General features: G+C 35.6%; 1 protein-coding gene across 2 annotated transcripts in view; it reads right to left on the bottom strand.

The window, feature by feature from the left end:
* WDR70 (WD repeat domain 70) overlaps window positions 1–19,148 on the bottom strand; it is a 315,980-nt gene that overhangs the window by 181,782 nt on the left and 115,050 nt on the right. For both annotated transcript variants that reach the window (XM_082623147.1, XM_082623146.1), the window contains exon 9: window positions 18,417–18,493. In XM_082623147.1, coding sequence (XP_082479273.1) covers window positions 18,417–18,493 — 77 coding nt within the window. The remainder of the gene's footprint in view (window positions 1–18,416; window positions 18,494–19,148) is intronic.

A 19,148-nucleotide genomic window follows, 5' to 3' on the forward strand; every position in this document is an offset into this window, starting at 1 on the left:
GATGGCTGATGGAAGAAGAGAAAGGGAAGAAAGGGGGGGAGGGGAAGGAAGTGGAGGAGAGAGGGAGGACGGGTGGAGAAGGGGGAAGAATAAGTGATGCCACACCAAAGTTCAATATGTCTTGCTTGAAGACAGGGTAAGGATACACATAATTATACGTATCAAAGAAAGAAAAATTATTAATATTCTAGCTAAGGGTAGGGTGGTGGCAGGTATAAGGAAAAAAAAAAGAAGCAACAAAACTAGGCTTACTAGCCTAAGAATGAGATCACTGTGGAGCCACCTACTTTTCTCTGTAGAGGAATTTAAACTTATCTCTATGAATAACACAGATGGCTGGTAGACAAGGAAGAAGAGGGAAATAAACTTCCACCAAGGAGGGGATATTTAAGAAGCAAAGGAAAATAGTAAATATGCTGAGTTCAAAACAAAAAATTTAGGGCCAACAGATCTTAACATGGCAACTACATGCAATACTGTAGCTTTAAAAAGTAAACAGGAAGCTGTCAGAAAATCTAGATGGGTTACATCATAGTAAGCACTCCTAAATAAATGTCTAATATCTCTTTTAAATTTGACATTCCAAAGGGCTTTCTTTCCATCTAAAAATGACTGAAATTCTTATAGAATATTACTATTAATGGAACTCGAATAGCCCATGGATTTGACATACTTAGAGTGAAATAGAGTGCTCATGCTAGTGCTTATAGGAATTGTATTAAGAATATTATTAATGTTAAGAAATAAATATGATTATAAATTAATAGACATAATATATTTCAAAATAAATTCCAAAAGGTATCTAAATTAAATGTTCACACAACGGAAATGTAAATAATTCATTTTTTATTATATAGTCAACTCTTTTGGGGTAGATTATTTAATGTATGGATTACTCATGGGAAATATGTTTATTTAATAAAATACTTAGAATTATCATAAACCAAAATAAAATTCTTATTAGAAGATGCTTAACATTGAAACTATATAACTACCAAAGACTCACCACTGACACTATTACAAATTCGAAACATTCCTCTTACCACTAAGACTATAGCACCTCCCAGCCTTTGTCAAAGTGAATCTCCAGAACAAAGCAATGATTTCATATTCCTACACAAAAAGTAGGTAAGAGAAGAAGGGATCTTGTAACTGCCCAACGTGTCTTGTTGCAAGAGAATTAAATGAGTTAATACATACAAAGTGTTTAGAAGAGTGCATCTGGCACATAGCAAGCATTCAATAACATTGGCTATTATTCCCATACAAAAACAGTGTTTTGCAGAAATCCTAGTCTCTGTAAACTATCTAAGAAGAATAAATAACCCATATTTGGTAAACTCATTGTGATCTTCAGGCTCAGTGCCTTGCCGATGCTCTTCAAGGCCCATCAGCATTAATTATAAAAGCTACTTGGGTGGTCATTACCATGAGTGATTTTGTTAAGCTTTTGTAAAAATGAACTTTATAAATGTCAAGCACTAGTTCTGCTGTTTTGAAACAATAGCTAACTTCTTTTCATGCTGGCTGATCATATACTTCGAGTCAATTTAAGTTAACTGATCTTTTCTTTTGGAAGTTATTCAGGTTGTGTCTAAAAACAAAATCTCAATGATTTCATTTCTAATATATAATTCAAAAAGAAAATAAAAATATTAAATCCTGTGTAATCCCTCAACAATATACACTTCCTAATATAATACTAATTTAGATATAAAGATATTGGCAGTTGGCTCCCATCCTCTACAACATGCTCACCCCAGGGATCTATGAAAAAAGATTAACTCATATCACTACATTATATGCACTAATTATTCCGTGAACTGGGTTGGGCTTTTCCTGCTAAGTCATGAATTTTTCCAATGCATTTATTGCCCACAATTCTACCGGCTGCCATTAGGTGGTACCTGCTAATGGAAGCTAAGAAGAAAAGAGGTAAAGCACACAATTCTATAAACAAAAGAATATTCTATCAATGATCATCATAATAAAATGTCACTAACTATTCACTATAAGGTTGGTTATATAAAAAATATAATTTGAAATAATACAAATAATTCTATAACACATATTTAACCTTTGGTTATTTTTTTCCAGTAAGTTTTTATAAAAATCTGTAATTGATAACCTAGAAGACAACAGCCTAGAGTTTCTTCTGTTCACTGTTTCTGCTTATTCTTCCTTTCTGTGACTATTTTAAGACATCTGGGCTTCAGAGTTTGGTATGAAATCTTACTGGTGCCTGGAATTATTTTCCTTTAACTACTTTCCTAGAAGACTTCAACTCAAATATTCAACCCTCAACTCAAACATTATTTCCTTTGTGAAGCTTTCGCTGATCACCAAACATCTTACTCCAAATCTGCCACAGAGCTTGAGGCAGATGGGCCTAGGTATAGTACTTATTTAGTACTCTATAACATAGTGGGCCAGGGCATAAACATAGATTTTATGAGCCAGCAATGCTGGACTATGACCAAGATTAAATCAGCCAATAAAGACAGCCAGTTCTTCACAGGCCAAGATCTGGTACAGTCATGCTCACTATTTTCCACAATAACTCTTAAACAGGTACATTACTTAGTAGCTGTCTTTGTGGTGTTAGCCAAATAAAAACAATCCCAGTGTATAAACAAAGGGAGAATTGTACTAAAACAGTGGCAAAGTTAGCATTCTTGTAGCATATGAAAAGTTTGCAAGAAATTAATTAACCATCTGAATCAACTGTCTTCTGTGGAAAGCTGTTGTTAAGTCAATATGTCCATAATCCCTCTGAGAGGGATATAAACCTTTCAACGACACTGACAATAACAACAATAATAACAGGAGATAACTTACGGAGTGCTACCACGAGATGAACACTATCCTAAGCACTTCAGGTATATAAGTCCATTTAACGTTCACACAACCCCATTTTACAGAAGACAAAGCAGAGGCACGGAGACGTGAAATAACTTGCCAAGAGTCACTGTATATGGCACGGTCTGGATTCAAACCTGCATAGTCTGGCTTCAGGGTCCAAGCTGAGAACTACATTTTACTGCCTTGTAACTAAAAGCAATATGGAATATTTTCAAAGCCTGGAGAAAAGACACAATGGTGAAGTTGTGATCATGTCCTATACTGAAACAGGGAGTGACTTTCCCAGAGCAGGAAATACCTTATGCTAAGACCCACACATTCACACACCCACTTACCCTCCAACACCTACAACTGAAACAGAACAGTACTAACCGTGACACAGTATAACAATTTCTACTTGATTTTATTTTGTAAAAACTGCTGGTCATGACCCGAAAGGGGTCTCACAATGGAGTCTGGAACACACTGCACTACCCCAGGATCAGCTTTACCATGCAACCATCTATTCTGAAGGAAGATATAGTAAACAGGATACAGATGATTGTGGGCTTAAGATAACTAAAGCTAGCGAGGGAATGTGGTATAATGGACCCAGGCGTGAGGTCCAATCCCTACTCCACCTCTAAATAGATGTGTGACCTAGTGAGTCACTTTCTTCTTCGAGCCAGTGCTGTGAGGATTAAGGGAGACAGTATATAAAGCTCCTGGCCCATAACACATATAAGAAACACCAACTCTTGGGGTCCACTCTGTTGGTTTGAAGTAGTTTTCATGAAAGCAGAGGTTGGGGTTATTTTGAAATAGGAAATGATCCAGTGATTGATACTACAACTTACTGAAGACTCAAGCACCATCATCTCTGGAAAAAACTTTCTCTTTCCCAGGTGAGTCTGAACTAAGGCTCAGGCTGAAACGTAACTAGAGGAAAACTATGTTCTTCCATTATGGGATCCATGTTTCCTAGCAAACAGAGCTTCATGTACCTCTGAAGAACAATCCAGAATGAGCCACTCCCATGCCCTTGCTGCAAATCATAGTGTTATGGGTGCCCAATGATCCTGGGAGCCTGGGAAGCACCCTGGAGAGTGAGGACCATGTTGTATTCATCTCTGTGCATTCAGCTCAAAGCATGGTGCCTAATGCAGCTCCTGACCCACAACAATGGATATAAAATAAATATTTGCTGAGCTTAACTGAAGAAAATTTCTTAGCTCTGGCCTGTGGAGAAAAGATCCTCCAAATGCAAATCGGTATCATCTGTTTCATTTCTGTATGACTCCCTTTTTGCCTCTTCTTCGTGCATTCCCACAGTGGACAGTCACGTTGGTAACTATTTTTACACTACCCACTGCTTTCACTCCTCTTTCCTAATCAAAGCCTATTTAGTATTGGCATATACTTCTCTGTAGTTTAATTTTAGAATTGTTCTTCACATAGATAACTGGTGCTTATTGAAAGGGCAGAATTAAATTAATGCAGCCTAAGACTTTTATTTTACAGATGAAGACACTGGTCCAGGAAGGGCAAGTATGTTGCCCAAGCTCTCACAGGTAGTAGATGACAGATGTTGAATTAATTTATGGTCCAAGCTTTGCATTACAGTAACAACAAACTTGGCCTTGTATACTTTAAACACATTTGGTTGAAGAAAATAAAAAGCCCAGAATGGAAGTAAACTTGTATTGAGCACCAACTATGTGCCAAGAACTATGCTTTCCATATATTACCACATTTAAAACTTGCAACAAGCCTACGAAATTGCACAAATATATATTTTGTAAATTCTCTGGGTGACATGGAAAAACATTGAGCTTTGAAGATACACATAGCTTTCTCTGCCAATGCTAATATACTAAGATAGACTATACTAACTGGAGAAGCTCAATATGAGCTGCCAAAAATGCTGAGTTACATATTTTTTTAAAATATAGTAAATACAGAACTTTTAACTGCATTCCACAAGTAGAATTAAACTAAGTGTTATGACAAAGAAATCCTTTAAAAGCTGGTATGGATGGCAATTTAATAAAATTGCATTAACAGACATTAAAATGTCCACACACCCCCAAGGAGCTTTTCTTTATATGTGTCCTACCTATAGATGTTTACCACAACAGCACAAAGTTTTAAAATATCTATTGACTCAATTAAGACTATCAACAAACTCAGGGAGTTCCCTGGTGGCCTAGTGGTTAGGATTCCGGGCTTTCACTGCCTTGGCCCGGGTTCAATCCCTGGTCACTGAACTGAGATCCCGCAAGCTGCACAGCCAAAAAAAAAAAAAGAGAGAGAGAGAGAATATTAACAAACTTATATATTAGCATGTTTTTATGAAAAATATATATAAACAAAAATGTCACATGAAAATATAACAATTATTTTCCAAAGGAAACAAACAAAAATAGTAAGAAATGTAGCACTATTCTACATTTTTGCAAATCACTTTGAAGTGTGACTTTAGTAGAGGACAGTACTTAGCACTTCTGTATTCAATCTGTTACAATATGCTGTTCTTGTTAAACCACATGAAGGGAAATCCATCACACAGGTATGCAGTGGGGAAAAGGAGTATTTTAATAGCCTTTTCAGATAGTTGTGGATATTCTTCAATACTGCACCAAAATTCAACCAGTGGGTACTTTCTTAAAAGTTAGCTGCAATGTGGAATCTGAAACTCAGTCAATACACTTTACACACTCTTACATTAAAATATATAGGTCTATCTTAAACTTTGCAGAGATCCTTTCTGTAACATCATGCACTGGTCACTTAAAAAATATTTAATTAGGTGGGAGCCAAATCATGCAGGCTATGAAAATCTTCAAAATGTTGATATATTTCATTAAACAGTTGTAAAAAAAAAAAACCCAGAAAAACATACTCATTAATACAACTGATTCTGTCAAAACAAAACAAAACAAAACAAAACAGAAACCCTTTAAGTACTAAGAAGCTGTCAAGCTCAAAGAAATATTTTAAAATTTCCAATGTTCTACGTTTTACCTGAAAACTCAAATTTCATCATTGGACACAAATCTGTCAGTTGTTTTCATTAAAATAACAGTGACTTTGTTCATTTTTTAAAATAAAATGTCTGCCAAATATCCAGTCTGAATAACCATAATTTGTCTGTTGACAGTTCTTACAAGTAAAAATGGTGTTCTATGAAAAAGAAAGTTGGCTCACAACTCAATCATGCAAGTGCTTTTCCTTCAAACAATCATGTTTTGGTATGCAGCAGAAGTGCTTTATATGCCATTCCCATTTTGGCATAGAGAACAGTAAAGACATGTACTCAAGTGTTAAGATTTCATAAAACTAATGATTTTTACTGCTTCATCAAGGACATCCTTATGTAAAACTGGCATTTTAAAAAAAATTATGAATGTATGGCAGTAAATACAATGATTACTCATGCAGTTTGGTACCACTGCCTTGATTAAGGCCAAGATACCAGGGGTTTTACCCACCACTGCTTTGGTGTCATCAGTGCAAATGTCAACCCAGTGAAAAAGCCAAATTATGCCTTACCATTTTTATGAAAATAGTTCTGACCTTGCAGAGCAGCAAAAAGATCTCAGAGACCTCCAAAGGTCCCTGGATCACACTATGAAACTGCCATTGCAAACCACTGTTTCATTCATCATTATATCTCCTACACTATATCTTTATATTAGAGAATTTGCTACATACATATATTTTGTTGTCCAATAGCCAACCCACAGTGCATAGTAAATACATTCTAATTGATGATGCTAGTTTCCTAAATCTAAGAAAAATTATGTGAAAAGGGCTCTGGAAGATTGTCTCAACTGTGGGTTGAAGTGCTTGCTCTGCCATTGGCTAACTACCTACGTGACCTTGTCTAAGTCACTTCTCTCAACGTCAGTTTTCCTATCAGGTAAGAGCTGGACTAGCTCAGTGATTCTCACCTGAGGTGTGGGTAGCATATGGATGGAGATTAGATTCACTACAAATGATGAGCACTGTTACTGATGGGAGTATGTTTCATGTATGAAAATCCTAAAAGCAAAAAAAAGAATCACTGACCTAACAGAATGAAAGCCACTCATTATAAAATTCTTAGAGTATGGTTACAACTGCCCTGATCTTCACCCATCCAATTTATTCCATAGAGATGTTAGGGTAATTCATTTTAATGTAAATCTGACTGTGTCACTCCCCTGCTTAAAATCCTTTAACCTCTTGTAGTTGTCCTTGGAATAAAATCCAAATGTGTTCAACATGGTCTGTAAAGCCCTGCATGATTCGGCCCCCACCTACTTAAGCAAATTCATCTCATGCTGCTCTCCATCTTGCTCGCTGTGCTTTAGTGATGCTGGATTTCTCTCAGTTCCTATAACAGGCATTTTAATATGATGTTTCCTCTGTCTGGGATGGCATCCCCCTCTTTTCAATGACCATTCATCTTTCACATCTCAGTTTAAACACCACAACCTAATGAATGTTTTTTCTCCAGTATGCTTTAGGTCTTCCTCATATATTGTTCCTTCACAGCATTTTACATGCATAATTATTTACTTAACTATTCATAAGTAGTTTCAAATGTCTATCTCCTCACTGTATTTTAAATTCTACAAGAGCAGGAACTGCTTTATTTACCCACAAAGTCTAGGTGAGCCTGAGCACACAGGGGGTTGTCAATAAATATTTGCTGGTTGATAGACAAAATGATTTTACAAGAGCACAATGGAATTAAGAATGTTGAAAGTTGTGTTTGCAAAGGATATATTTTTCTGTGAAAAAATAAATTATGTAATGCGTTATGAACAAGAATCAGAATCTTCAGCCTATTTGGGGCATATAAGTAAAACTGCCTAGGAAAGATAAAGAACGCTACCTACAACATAGTTATGTGATATAAACCAGAAGCCGCTCTACCTCTTCAGTTATTCTATGCAGAGATAAAGCTATGTAGCCAAACTTTTGTTGGAAAAAATGTCATCAGTGAGCCTTATTTCCTCCATGAAAACACAGACTGTTATTGCAAGAATGTAATGACCACATGAAGTGTTGTTAAACAAGTCTGTGCTAGCTCTATTTATAGGTAAGTTAGTACAAGTTTCCAACAATATCATTTGTTTTATTCAAATTAATAGAACACAGTCCATTAAGGAAACATGAATCAAAGGGAAGCTTGTAATTAACAATTTATGAGATATTTCTACTTTATATTCTACTTGATTTTATTACTATTATAATAACAGAAAAGTGTTACCAAGAGAAGAATAAACTATTTTCACTTGGAGCCTTTTTAAAAAGCAGTAACAAATTTAACATTTTCATCAAGACAAATTTTAGAAGTACCATCACAAGAAAGGATACTTTATAAGACAGAAATAGTTTTACAAGTCATATAAACTTAGAAGATTTAAAAAGAAGCAACAGAAAAAGTCAACTCATTATTCACACCTCGTAGCAAAGTGCCTGATAACATGCCATCCTAACTTCATCAACTCTGTCAATATGAAACTAAAAAGATGAGGTGACAACTTTTTCAAAGTTGGGAATGGATTCAACAGGCTTATACAACACAAGAGAAAACAAGGGATTCAGAAACAGTATACATCTACATTTGTCACGTAGTCACAGAAGCTTAGGAAAAAAATGGAAAGGATAATATAAAAAGGAAAAATCGCTTGTAGCCAAGACTTTCAGAAAAAGTCAGAGAGTCAAAATAAACATTTTCATTTGAATTATGAGTTTCAAGAAGAGCAAAAATGCAAGCTACGGAAACATCTATTCCCATTCCTGCAACTAAATTCAATTCATCAGTTTTTCACAGGAACAATATTCTTCATAAACAACTACTCCATAAATGGCCAAGAGGGCCATCACATACCATAAGAATACTGGTACATTAGTCATACATACAGGCCCATTCAGTCACGCATGGAGTGGACCAGTTGTATTGACGCTACCTTGCCTGGCCTAGAAATCCCCAGAAGAAATTCAAACCACCTTCCATCAAATACTCAGTAAACCTAGGGATGCCAGTAAACAAGTATACTCTTCAACATTTGGAAACACCCATATTCCCTTTAAAAATAAACATATAAGTGAATAAATAAACAAATATTTAAAAAATTGAACTGATGTAACAGAGATGTACTGGTGAAATTAACAATGTTTTTCTTATGGATTTCAAGATAAAGAAAATACTAAAAAGCATCCCTCACCATTTATAATCCCCACATAGAAATTACTGTTCAGCACTGATATTCCCTTAACCAAAACAAGCTACTGATTAACATCTGTGAAAAGTGTGCAAATAAAGTAAAACATAAACATGGACTTTATCAAACTTTCTGCCAACATTTTTAAAGGTATGAACATCTTACCCTTCTTATGTATGGCAATACAGTGCACATGAGCAACATTTTGTATAAAAATTACATAAACTTAAATCAAGGATAATGTGACATTAAATTTTTATATAATTCCTAGAGACATAAGGTGAAGTTTTATACTGTAAACATATGACAAAAAATATTATCTAAGTAGAAAGTGCTAGGAAAACTATAAATCAAACAAAGGCTATTCAAGCATAACAGGAGCTTAAAAATTTAAATTATATAAAATTAAAATGCTTAATTATAAATAACTCTTGACTGTTGAGTAAGTTTAACTCCCCCAGTAATATTTTATTAGCTTATTTTGAGTTACAAAATATAAATGACATTATATCTGAGCTTTAAAAATAAGAATATAAAAGGTTATTTAGTTCTGCATCTGTTTTATTAATAACACTAAAAAATTGTGCTATAGTTTTTTGAAAAATTACATTATCGGGTTTTTTAGTGAGCCAAACCATGTCACCAGTTAACAGAGTAACATATAATTCATCTGTAACATTATGTGTGAAATTTCTCCTCTGCGTCTAGTGCTGACTTCTTCAGACCAGCATCCAATTACTTTCAATCACCACAAGATCAAAATATACTTAATAAATATCTAGACTGTTTTTGGTGAGTTGTTTTCAAGTCACTTTAAAACAACTGGTTAACTAATGCCCTATTTTATGCTCTTACCAATTCCTAAGAGAAAACTAGTTCTAGAGCTCCAAATACTGCATGGTTCTCAATAACTGTTAATTTCATTTTCCAATTAAGATACATTTCCAGGATTTTGTGTTTCATTGTATTATGTTTCATGATAGGAATTGAGAACACTGACATATTCTGTTTAAAATACAATTGATTACCAACAAAAAACAAAAACCCAACCACAGTCTGTGTGACAAATTAATCCACATAAAATGGTGAATGGTGATATTTAGAGCCCAACCACAATCATAAACCCTAATTTTAAGTTCTAAACCTAATCTTTTAAAGAATTTGTCCTGGTAGCTCTGCAGTGAGCTATTATTATTATTTTAAAATCTTACAGACTTTTTACCTACTGTGTCTTTTCTCAATATAAATAGAAATAAAATAGAGCTGAGTAAAAGGAAACTATTTTGAGAGGAATGAATTTATATGAACCAAATGAATTTATGATAAAATTAAAAGATTTATATTTTTTCCGTTCAAGCCTACAGAAAAAGCTTGTCAATAAAAGCTAAATCAAACTAACACCAAAATGTGCACATCTCAATTACAGCAGTAATTTCAGAATAGATTCTCATTACTCTCAGAACTCATGAAGAAAAAGAGCTTTAAAAAGTGTCTGAATAAATTATGTCTTTTATTATAAGCATATTTCACCACACTCAGAAAGTTTGAATAGGAACATTTTTGGCATTTAGGTTCTACTGACAGCTAAACCCTAAATCCCATTAATCATTCAAAGAAGTTATTGTTTCATGTAAAATTTCTATAACAAATGCTTTAAAATATATAGACATATTTTTAATTACCCACACAGTGAAAATAAAATAAAAGCTATTAATTTTACAAATGCTGGTATAATTAGAATAATTAGAATTAGATAAAAAGATGAAAGAAATAAGTTAGATAAAAGCAATGTCAGATACTGTAAAAACAAGATCTAAACAGTATATTTTCTTTTTTAATTGAGGTATAACTGACATATAACATTATATTAGTTTCAAGTGTACAACACAATGATTCAACACCTGTACCTACTGCAAAATGATCACCACAATAACTTTAGTTAAAATCTGAAAACAGGACACTTTCTGTTTCTATAATGGGATCACCCAAAAAGAACCATTACTTATGTGGCAGCATGGACAGTATAAAACTCTGCCCAGAATCAGAAAGTAAGCAAGAAAAAGTGTCCTAGCTGCCAGAGATGGCAAAAATTAATGTTATTTAAAAAATAAAATTTGGGACTTGCCTGGTGGCGCAGTGGTTAAGAATCTGCCTGCCAATGAAGGGGACACGGATTCGAACCCTGGTCCAGGAAGATCCCACATGCTGCGGAACAACTAAGCCCGTGTGCCACAACTACTGAAGCCTGTGAGCCTAGAGCCCATGCTCCACAACAAGAGAAGCCATGACAATGAGAAGCCTGCACATTGCAACAAAGAGTAGCCCCTGCTCACCACAACTAGAGAAAGCCCACGCGCAGCAACGAAGACCCAACACAGCCAAAAATAGATAAATAAATAAATCTATATATTAGAAAAAAAGAAAACAGCATTTTCCAGCCATAGTGATACAACTCCCTCTCTCTCCCACAGCCAACAACATCATTTACACTCTGTGCCTAGTGCTCCCAGGAATATACTTTGGGAAATTAAGGTTGCCACCAGCAAATGCTTTTCATGGTGGGATTCAGTAAATTATAAATCTTTTTTTATTTTGTTGCAGCTTATAAAGATGCACAATACCAATTAAAATTCTTGGCGAATTCTGGCATGGTATAATAGAAAGAGAATGCACTTTCCAGACCAAGAGGAACTTGGGTACTCCACCACTCATCATGACCTTGAGCAGCTAATTTACCACTGAGTCTTACAGGCTTTTGCTGGAAGGCTGCTAGGCATATTTGACTTGACTTTAATAATCAATAACATATGTAAATATAATTATAAAATTCTCCAAGGAATGATGATTTACATAAATGGATCTCAGAAAATTAAACTTTTCTATAGCCCAAAGGTTTTTTTTTCTATTTAAATATTTTTGGGGGAAACTTAAAAAATATATTAGCTTCCTTTTATTTCTAGGTGTTTTGAATATAATTTAACATTTTCATAATTTATACATTACTACACCATGGTATAACATGCCTCAGAAAGCCTTCACATGTGTAGGCCAATTTTACAGCTTTTTTAGTTCTTTTTTTTTAAAATAAATTTATTTATTTATCTTATTTATTTTTGGCTGTGTGGGGTCTTTGTTGTTGTGTGTGGGCTTTCGCTAGTTGTGGCGAGCGGGGGCTACTCTTCCTTGTGGTGCGCGGGCTGCTCATTGCGGTGGCTTCTCTTGTTGCAGAGCACAGGCTCTAGGCAAGCAGGCTTTAGTAGTTGTGGCTTGCAGGCTCTAGAGCTCAGGCTCAGTAGTTGTGGAGCACAGGCTTAGCTGCTCCACGGCATGTGGGATCTTTGCGGGCCAGGGCTCAAACCCGTGTCTCTTGCATTGGCAGGCAGATTCTTAACCACTGCGCCACCAGGGAAGCCCAGAAAATGCTGTTTTCTTTCGTTAATATACTTCTCAGGATATCTAGTCCTTGGCACTATAACTCTCCAAGGGAAAGACAAAGGAACCCTTTCTCCATGGACACACTACAGGTACTAGCATTACCAGGAACAAGCTTAGGAAATCCTGCTACAGTCCCTAATCACTAGGTTCTCACAGTTTAATCAGCACTGATATGCAGAAAATTAAAATACACTGAAAAACTGTCCAAGAAAAAACTTAAGTGGAGCACAACGAACTATAATCCCCACTACCCTTTTTACCCATCTTATATTCAACTTTTAGATTGGGGGTGGAATGGATGACTTCCACATAAGCCAATATTAAGAAGATCCTCCCAACTTTTTATTTGGAAAAGGTTCAAAGCTACAAAAAAGTTAAAACAATACTACAATAAACACCCATATACCTTTTCCAATAAACACCATATACACTAACATTCATTTTGTCACATCTATATACTCAGTCTCTCTCTTTCCATACATATATTCATACACACACACACACAAATATACACAAATGCACTTTTTATTTTTGTTATACCATTTAAAAGTAAGTTGCATACCTCATGATACTTCACACCTAAATTCACTAGCTGGTATCTTCTAAGAACAAACACATTCTTCTATATAACCATGATTCCACATAACATGAAGCAATAATATCATCTGTGTCAGTTAACAACTGGTGCATAACAAAACATTTTCAAAATTCAATGGCTTAAAACAGCAGGAATACAAAGCAATACTGAGGAAAAAGAACAAACCTGGAGGCATAACCCTCCCAGACTTCAGACAATACTATAAAGCTACATCATGGTATTGGCAAAAAAACAGACATGCAGATCAATGGAAAAGATTAGAGAGCCCAGAAATAAATCTACACACCTTTGGTCAACTAATCTTCGAAAAAGGAGGCAAGAATATACAATGAAGAAAACACAGACTCTTCAGCAAGTGGTATTGAGAAAGCTAGACAGCGCATGTAAATCAATAAAGTTAGAACATTCCCTTACACCATACACAAAAATAAACTCAAAATGGCTTAAAGACTTAAATATAAGCAAGACTTGATAAAACTCCTAGAACAGAACACAGGCAAAGCATTCTCTGACAAAAACTGTACCAATGTTCCCAAGGATAGATCATATCTTGGGTAACAAATCAAGCCTTGGTACATTTAAGGAAACTGAAATGGTATCAAGTAACTTTTCTGACCACAATGCTATGAGACTAGATATCAATTAAAGGAAAAAAACTGTAAAAAATACACACACATGGAGGTTAAACAATATGCTACTAAATAACCAAGAGATCACAGAAGAAATCAAAGAGGAAATCAAAAGATACCTAGAAACAAATAACAACGAAAACACAATGACCCAAAACCTATGGGATACAGTTCTAAGAGGGAAGGTTATAGCAATACAATCCTATCTCAAGAAACAAGAAACATCTCAAATAAACAACCTAACCTTACACCTAAAGCAATTAGAGAGAGAAGAATAGCAACAACAAGAAAACCCCCGAAGTCAGCAGAAGGAAAGGAATCATAAAGATCAGATCAGAAATAAATGAAAAAGAAATGAAGGAAACGATAGCAAAGATCAATGAAATTAAAAGCTGGTTCTTTGAGACGATAAACAAAATTGATAAACCATTAGTCAGACACACTAAGAAAAGAAGGGAGAAGACTCAAATCAACAGAATTAGAAATAAAAAAAAAGGAGAAGTAACAACTGACACTGCAGAAATACAAAGGATCCTGAGAAATTACTACAAGCAACTATATGCCAATAAAAGGGACAACCTGGAAGAAATGGACAAATTCTTAGAAAAGCACAACCTTCCCAACTGAACCAGGAAGAAATACAAAATATAAACAGACCAATCACAAGCACTGAAATTGAAACTGTGATTAAAAATCTTCCAACAGGGCCTCCCTGGTGGCGCAGTGGTTGAGAGTCCGCCTGCCGATGCAGGGGATACGGGTTCGTGCCCCGGTCTGGGAGGATCCCATATGCCGCGGAGCGGCTGGGCCCGTGAGCCATGGCCGCTGGGCCTGCACGTCCGGAGCCTGTGCTCCGCAACGGGAGAGGCCACAGCAGTGAGAGGCCCGCATACCGAAAAAAAAAGAAAAAAAAAAAAAAAAAATCTTCCAACAAACAAAAGCCCAGGACCAGATGGCTTCCCAGGCGAATTCTATCAAACACTTACAGAAGAGCTAACACCTAGCCTTCTCAAACTCTTCCAAATGATAGCAGAGGGGGGAACACTCCCAAACTCATTCAATGAGGCCACCATCACGCTGATACCCAAACCAGACAAAGATGTCACAAAAACAGAAAACTACAGGCCAATATCACTGATGAACATAGATGCAGAAATCCTCAACAAAATACCAGCAAACAGAATCCAAGAGCACATTAAAAGGATCATACACCATGATCAAGTGGGGTTTATCCCAGGAAGGCAAGGATTCTTCAATATAGGCAAATCAATCAATGTGATATATCATATTAACGAACTGAAGGATAAAAAACATACAATAATCTCAAAGATGCAGAAAAAGCATTTGACAAAATTCAACACCAATTTATGATAAAAATTCCCCAGAAAGTAGGCATAGAGGGAACTTTCCTCAACATAATAAAGTCCATATATAACAAACCCACAGCCAACATCGTTCTCCATGGTGAAAAACAGAAACTGTTTCCACTAGAATCAGAAACAAGACAATGTTGCCCACTCTCACCACTATTATTCAACATAGTTTGGGAAGTTTTAGCCACAGCAATCAGAGAAGAAAAAGACACAAAAGGAAACCAAATCGGAAAAGAAAACTGTCGCTGTTTGCAGATGACATGATACTATACATAGAGAATTCTAAAGATGCTACCAGAAAACTACTAGAGCTAATCAATGAATCTGGTAAAGTAGCAGGATACAAAAGTAATGCACAGAAATCTGTAGCATTCCTATACACTAATGATGAAAAATCTGAAAGTGAAATTAAGAAAACACTCCCAATTACCACTGCAACAAAAAGAATAAAATACCTAGGAATAAATCTAACTAAGGAGACAAAAGACCTGTATGCAGAAAACTATAAGACACTGATGAAAGAAATTAAAGATGATACAAAAGATGGAGAGATACACCATGTTCGTGGATTGGAAGAATCAACATTGTGAAAATGGCTTTACTACCCAAAGCAATCTACAGATTTAATGCAATCCCTATCAAACTACCAATGGCATTTTTCACAGAACCAGAACAAAAAATTTCATAATTTGTATGGAAACACAAAAGATCCCGAATAGCCAGAGCAATCTTGAGAAAGAAAAACAGAGCTGCAGGAATCAGGCTCCTGAACTTCAGAGTATACTACAAAGCTACAGTAATCAGGACAGTATGGTACTGACACAAAAACAGAAATATAGATCAATGGAACAGGATAGAAAGCCCAGAGGTAAACCCACGCACATATGGTCACCTTATCTTTGATAAAGGAGGCAAGAGAATACAATGGAGAAAAGACAGCCTCTTCAATAAGTGGTGCTGGGAAAACTGGACAGCTACATGTAAAAGAATCAAATTAGAATGCTTCCTAACACCACACACAAAAATGAACTCAAAATGGATTAAAGACCTAAATGTAAGGCCAGACACTATCAAACTCTTAGAGGAAAACATAGGCAGAACACTCAATGACATAAATCACAGCAAGATCCTTTTGACCCACCTCCTAGAGAAATGGAAATAAAAACAAAAATAAACAAAATGGGACCTAATGAAACTTAAAAGCTTTTGCACAGCAAAGGAAACCATAAACAAGACCAAAAGACAACCCTCAGAATGGGAGAAAGTATTTGCAAATGAAGCAATTGACAAAGGATTAATCTCCAAAATATACAAGCAGCTCATGCAGCTCAATATCAAAAAAACAAACAACCCAATCCAAAAATGGGCAAAAGACCTAAATAGACATTTCTCCAAAGAAGATATACAGGTTGCCAACAAACACATGAAAGGATGCTCAACATCACTAATCATTAGAGAAATGCAAGTCGAAACCACAATGAGGTATCACCTCACACCAGTCAGAATGGCCATCATCACAAAAATCTACAAACAATAAATGCTGGAGAGGGTGTGGAGAAAAGGGAACCCTCTTGCACTGTTGGTGGGAATGTAAATTGATACAGCCACTATGGAGAACAGTATGGAGGTTCCTTAAAAAACCAAAAATAGAACTACCATACGACCCAGCAATCCCACTACTGGGCATATACCCTGAGAAAACCATAATTCAAAGAGTAATGTACCACAGTGTTCACTGTAGCTCTCTTTACAATAGCCAGGACATGGAAGCAACCTAAGTGTCCATCGACAGATGAATGGATGAAGAAGATGTGGCACATATATACAATGGAATATTACTCAGCCATAAAAGGAAACGAAATTGAGTTATTTGTAGTGAGGTGAATGGACTTACAGCCTGTCATAAAGACTTTAGTAAGTCAGAAAGAGAAAAACAAATACTGTACGCTAACACATATATATGGAATCTGACAAAAAAAAATGGTACTGATGAACCTAGTTCCACGGCAGGAATAAAGAGGTAGACATAGAGAATTGACTTGATGACACGGGATGGGGGGGTGAAGCTGGGGTGAAGTGAGAGTAGCATCGACATATATACTCTACCAAATGTGAAATAGCTGGCTGTTGAGAAGCAGCAGCATAGCACAGGGAGATCGGTTCAGTGCTCTGCAATGACCTAGAGGGGTGGGACAGGGAGGATCAATGGGGAAGGGATATGGGGACATGGGTTTGCATATGGCTGATTCGCTTTGTTGTGCAACAGAAACTAACACGGTATTGTGAAACAATTATACTCCAATAAAGATTAAAAATAAATAAATAAATAAAATATGTGTTTCACCTAAGTAACACCATCTGTATATTTTCATTTATAAGATTTTTCATTGTAATTCTCTCTGTAATATTACAAATAACTCATTCTTGTGAACTACACTTAATACTAAAAATGAATCATACAACATAACAATTCAGGAAAAAGCTGCTCAAATATTCCCTGTAATACTCTTGAATCCTAAGCCAACAAATATAATGTAAAAGAATCTGAATAGGGACTACCCTGGTGGGCAGTGGTTAAGAATCCGCCTGCCAATGCAGGGGACACAGGTTCGAGCCCTGGTCTGCGAAGATCCCGCATGCCACAGAGCAACAAAGCCCGTGTGCTACAACTACTGAGCCTGCGCTCTATAGAGCCCACGAGCCACAACTACTGAGCCCACACGCCACAACTACTGAAGCCCATGCACCTAGAGCCCGTGCTCCGCAACAAGAGAAGCCACTGCATTGAGAAGTCCGCACACTGCAACGAAGAGCAGCCACCGCTCGCTGCAACTAGAGAAACCCCACACACAACAACAAAGACCCAACACAGCCAAATTAATTAATTAATTGATTGATTTTTTTGAAAAAAGAATCTAATAACCATTAAATCAATTTTTTCAGCTGTCACTTCCAAAAAACCATCATTTAAAAAACAAATTTATATAAGCTATTAGATTCAGATGAAAATCAGCCTTTACTATAAAAAGTAACAAAGTTTAAGTCATTTGAGTCCACTTAACAGCATCAATCTGATCCACTGTGCTCCCTAATAAACTCTACTTGAATTTCTTCCAACTCTCATTTCTACAGCTTCCATATTTGTTTAAGCAAACCTTATACTGTCAGCTAAGTTCAAGGTAAAGTTGAGAACAAGACTATATAAACATCAGGATTACTAATATTCTATCTCTTACTTTACTGGCAAGATTGCTACAATATAAAGGTTCAAGAAAATACTGAAATATATGAATGTATTAGATGAATTATCAACAGTACTCACGCATCATTTGAGCAAGTCACAAATTCTCCCTTTATTTTGGGATGCCATGAGCCAGTATGAAGCATTGCTGTATGACCCTTAAAAAAAAAAAAGGAAAAAAATCTTTTAAAAATGTAAAATAAACAAACTGACCAAAAGCTGACAAATTATGCTTAAAATTAAAACTTTTTAGTCCTCCCCAAGGCACACTATTTTAATTACAAACTGATATTATTTTATTTGTTTTATTTCATAATATGCTGTTTATTTCCTTTGTTTATTTTAATTTTAATTCACCGTGTAACCCCTCCTGCCCAGGAATTGGTACAGTGCTTACGTATAACAGGTGCTTAAAAAGAAAGAGGGGGAAATGACAGCCTCTCTTTAGGAACGAAGCAAAAAGAAAAACCACAATAAGACAATGGGAAAAAAAAATCAGTGGAAAAGAATTAAGGAGAATAGAAAGTACTTACAAGTAACCAAGGCAAAAGCAAGAGGATAGGGAAAAAAAAATCCATGCTTGAAAATGTGTCAACAATCTTAATTCTACAATACATCTGTAAGAATAAATATGTGAGAAAATAAAAACATCTTTAAAATGATTCAGGAAGATTAGCCCTACTCAGGATGGAGCATAATACAAAAACACTGCAATTATTTTATTTATTTATTTTTATCTTTATTGGAGTATAATTGCTTTACAATGTTGTGTTAGTTTCTGCTGTACAACAAAGTGAATCAGCTATATGTATA

Source organism: Mesoplodon mirus, assembly GCF_964341445.2.
Source record: "Mesoplodon mirus genome assembly, chromosome: 5".
NCBI classification, from domain to species: Eukaryota; Metazoa; Chordata; class Mammalia; order Artiodactyla; family Ziphiidae; genus Mesoplodon; species Mesoplodon mirus.